A 3,076-nucleotide genomic window follows, 5' to 3' on the forward strand; every position below is an offset into this window, starting at 1 on the left:
AATTTATATAAAAAATAAACTAATTAATACCTTAATAAAAAAGTACTAAATCTTTTTAAACCAACTTGTCTCTGGATAATTACTTTAATATTTAAATTTAACCAAATTAAAAAGTGTAAAAAATCGAAACGTTTTGTTATGTAGTCGATCGATGTTGCTAGATGAAGAATAATTTTATAATAAAAGAGAAAAATAAACGGCATGTTTAAAGGGAAAGAGAGAGCAAAGTGGCAAGTTTGAAAGCATCAAAAGATAAACTAAAATAAAAAGCAAAAGTCGTAGTGTTTGTAAAGAAAGAGAAGCTCAAGAAGACAAAATTGTAAACATCTACACGAAGAAGGCATTTCGAAAATTTATTTCTTTAAGGACAATAAAATGTATAGAACTCCTGTAGAGGAAACAGCAGTAACATAAAAGATTAAAAAATAATTAACAAACTCCTTTTGAAAGCTGTATTAAAAGTTTTTTCTTAACTGCATTGTATCAATAAATAAAATTTATTATATATCATTTTTTCCGAATTAAATATATATATAAAATTCTTTAAAATGATTTTATATAAAATATATTTCTTTTAAATTAATACAAATAATCTACATAAATCAAAAAATAATAGAATGACTTTAATGAAGGTCTCATTTAGTTCCTTGTTTATTCTTAGTAGCATTTTAGTTCCCCCCCAAAAAAATCCTCCTACATTTTGTTCTGAAGAAGTTCATTCTGCCTGTATTCTCTGCTTTCAGTTTATCACAACGGATAAAATAAAATAAATAAATGAAATTCTAAAGAAATCTTTTAAGAGAATATTTCTTCGAAGTAACAATTGCAATATATAATAACGGAGAACTTTTTCCAAATGTTTAATTAATAGACAATAATAATTATATTCAATTAAATGTTTATACCAAGAATTAATATAACAAACCAAATTTCTTAATTTTATTTTTTATTTTGACTTAAAGTTTATAATTGTAAATAAAGAAAAAAATAATTCTTGGACTTTTTCAAGAAAAATTTATAGAAAAAATTTATAAAAAGCTAAAATATATAGGCCTATATATATAATTTATTCTCATATTATTATTATTTTATACAAAATAAATTTCGCTAAATAACTTTGCTTAGTATTATTTATGTCCTGTAGATAAATACTGTTTATCTTATATTTTATTATTCACTTACAAATTTCATTACTTTTTTCTCAATATAAGAAGCCATGAAGCGGAAATTCAATATTTTGACAGAAGAAACATCAAAGTATCAAGTTTTATAATAAAATTCCAAAACATATAACGTATAGAAGACGACAGGCAGCTGATTCTCACGGTTTATAGAACAAAAAGAGAACAGCTATTCTATTATGATGAGAATATTTCGTAACAGGAATACTAAGCAAAAATGGCGTGAACAGAGGTGAGAATTCTGGAAGTTATTTTAGCATTTATTTTCATCTGTTTAGAGGGATGAATATATAAAGAAACAATAAGTAATGATCAATAACTACGAAAATAGCTGAAGTAGTGTCAATGATGGACGTAAGCAGAATACATCTGTAAATTAATTATATAGGAATAATCAAATTTTATTATTGTTAAATAAAAGCTAATCGTATGTTGAACTGAATAATTATTTTAATAGATGTGTAATTGATACTGAAACAATAAATAAAATTTTAAGATAATGTATAAGTTTCTATCTGAAATTTTCTTTTTAAATTTTGAGATTAATGCAAATATATTTATAACAGTTTTTATCAAATATATAAAGTAAAATCTTACCTCTCCATTGAGAAAACAGTAAAGTACAGCGACCGTGAATCCCTATATAAAAGTTTCTAAATTAATATATAGAAAGTGTAAACAGAATTTTTTTTATATCTACAAATAAATAATATACCTATATTTATTAGATATATATTTTTAATCTCAAGAGACTGAAATGAAACTTTTATATTAAATCTAAAATTAAATAATTTTTGTTTATGGAAAAATTTCAACTTTTTTATATTTAAGAAAAGTAAGTCTATAAAATTTTACTTTAAAATAGTTTAATTTTTAGTATCGTAAAAATATTTATGTGCATTTTGTTAGAAAAACAAAAATATTTAATAAAATACATACATATCGTTATAATTTTAAGGTAAAAAAACTATTTAAAAGTCGTTTAAAAAGTTTTTCTTTAATAACTTTTTTTTACAAGAGTGTAACTATAACCAAATAATGAAAGGATTTTTGATGAGGTGATATTGAAAAAGTCTTCAAGTAATTCTTCATTATGTGACCTAAAACACCTGATCCAAAAGTTTATCTATAAATAGCAAATTTTTACATTCACGCCATTAATTAATCAATCATTGCCATTTATAAGCATTATTTTATCTTTACTTTCTTATTTTGTCAATACGAGTGAACAATATAATTAATTTTCGCTAAATAATAGCCCGTGTTAAAATCTATTTACTTATAATAAATAATTTTACAATATTTAATATTGATTATTAATATAATAGTTAAAACAATTTTCAACAATTTATTTATTAATAAGATAAATGTCATTTAAATTAATTTTATAATAAATAATGTTAATATAAATATATATTTGAATTTCAAAATGATTATATTTAATTATATAATATATATAAACAAAGAAAAACTTTTTATCAAAAAAGAAAATGATGTTTTTTCAAATTATTTAAGCTAAAAAGATTTATAAAGTTTAAAAAGCATTTTTTAATTAAAAAGTTTTTAAATAATATCATTAAAGTGAAATAATCGGATTTAGTCTCATTAACGAGGAAAAATACAAAAGAATGCTATAACATTATTTTATGATTTTTGCTCTTTAATTAGACTAAATTTAGAAGAAGAATTATTGTTAATGATAAAAATTTTAATCTTGTAATCTCAGAAAATAATCAATAGGATACCTGAGTAGAGAGCAAAGCAGCCTGGAAGTATGCAAACCATATCTTAGCCGTTCCATGATTTGGAGTGACAATTACCAAAACGTAAGTAATTCCGAGTAGAGGAATCAGAACCAAAAGTGCTTTTGAAGCTTTTCTGTTGATAAAAATATA

General features: G+C 21.9%; 1 protein-coding gene across 1 annotated transcript in view; it reads right to left on the reverse strand.

Moving 5' to 3' along the window:
* Positions 1 to 3,076, reverse strand: part of LOC111619768 (diuretic hormone receptor-like) — a 100,899-nt gene that overhangs the window by 3,156 nt on the left and 94,667 nt on the right. Inside the window, exons 15-16 of the mRNA XM_023361586.1 lie at positions 2,927 to 3,059; positions 1,779 to 1,820 (exon numbers count right to left, since the gene is read on the reverse strand). Of these exons, the coding sequence (XP_023217354.1) occupies positions 1,779 to 1,820; positions 2,927 to 3,059 (175 nt within the window). The remainder of the gene's footprint in view (positions 1 to 1,778; positions 1,821 to 2,926; positions 3,060 to 3,076) is intronic.

This window comes from Centruroides sculpturatus, unplaced genomic scaffold (genome assembly GCF_000671375.1).
Source record: "Centruroides sculpturatus isolate CEXI.00-Female unplaced genomic scaffold, Cexi_2.0 scaffold201, whole genome shotgun sequence".
Lineage (NCBI taxonomy): Eukaryota > Metazoa > Arthropoda > Arachnida > Scorpiones > Buthidae > Centruroides > Centruroides sculpturatus.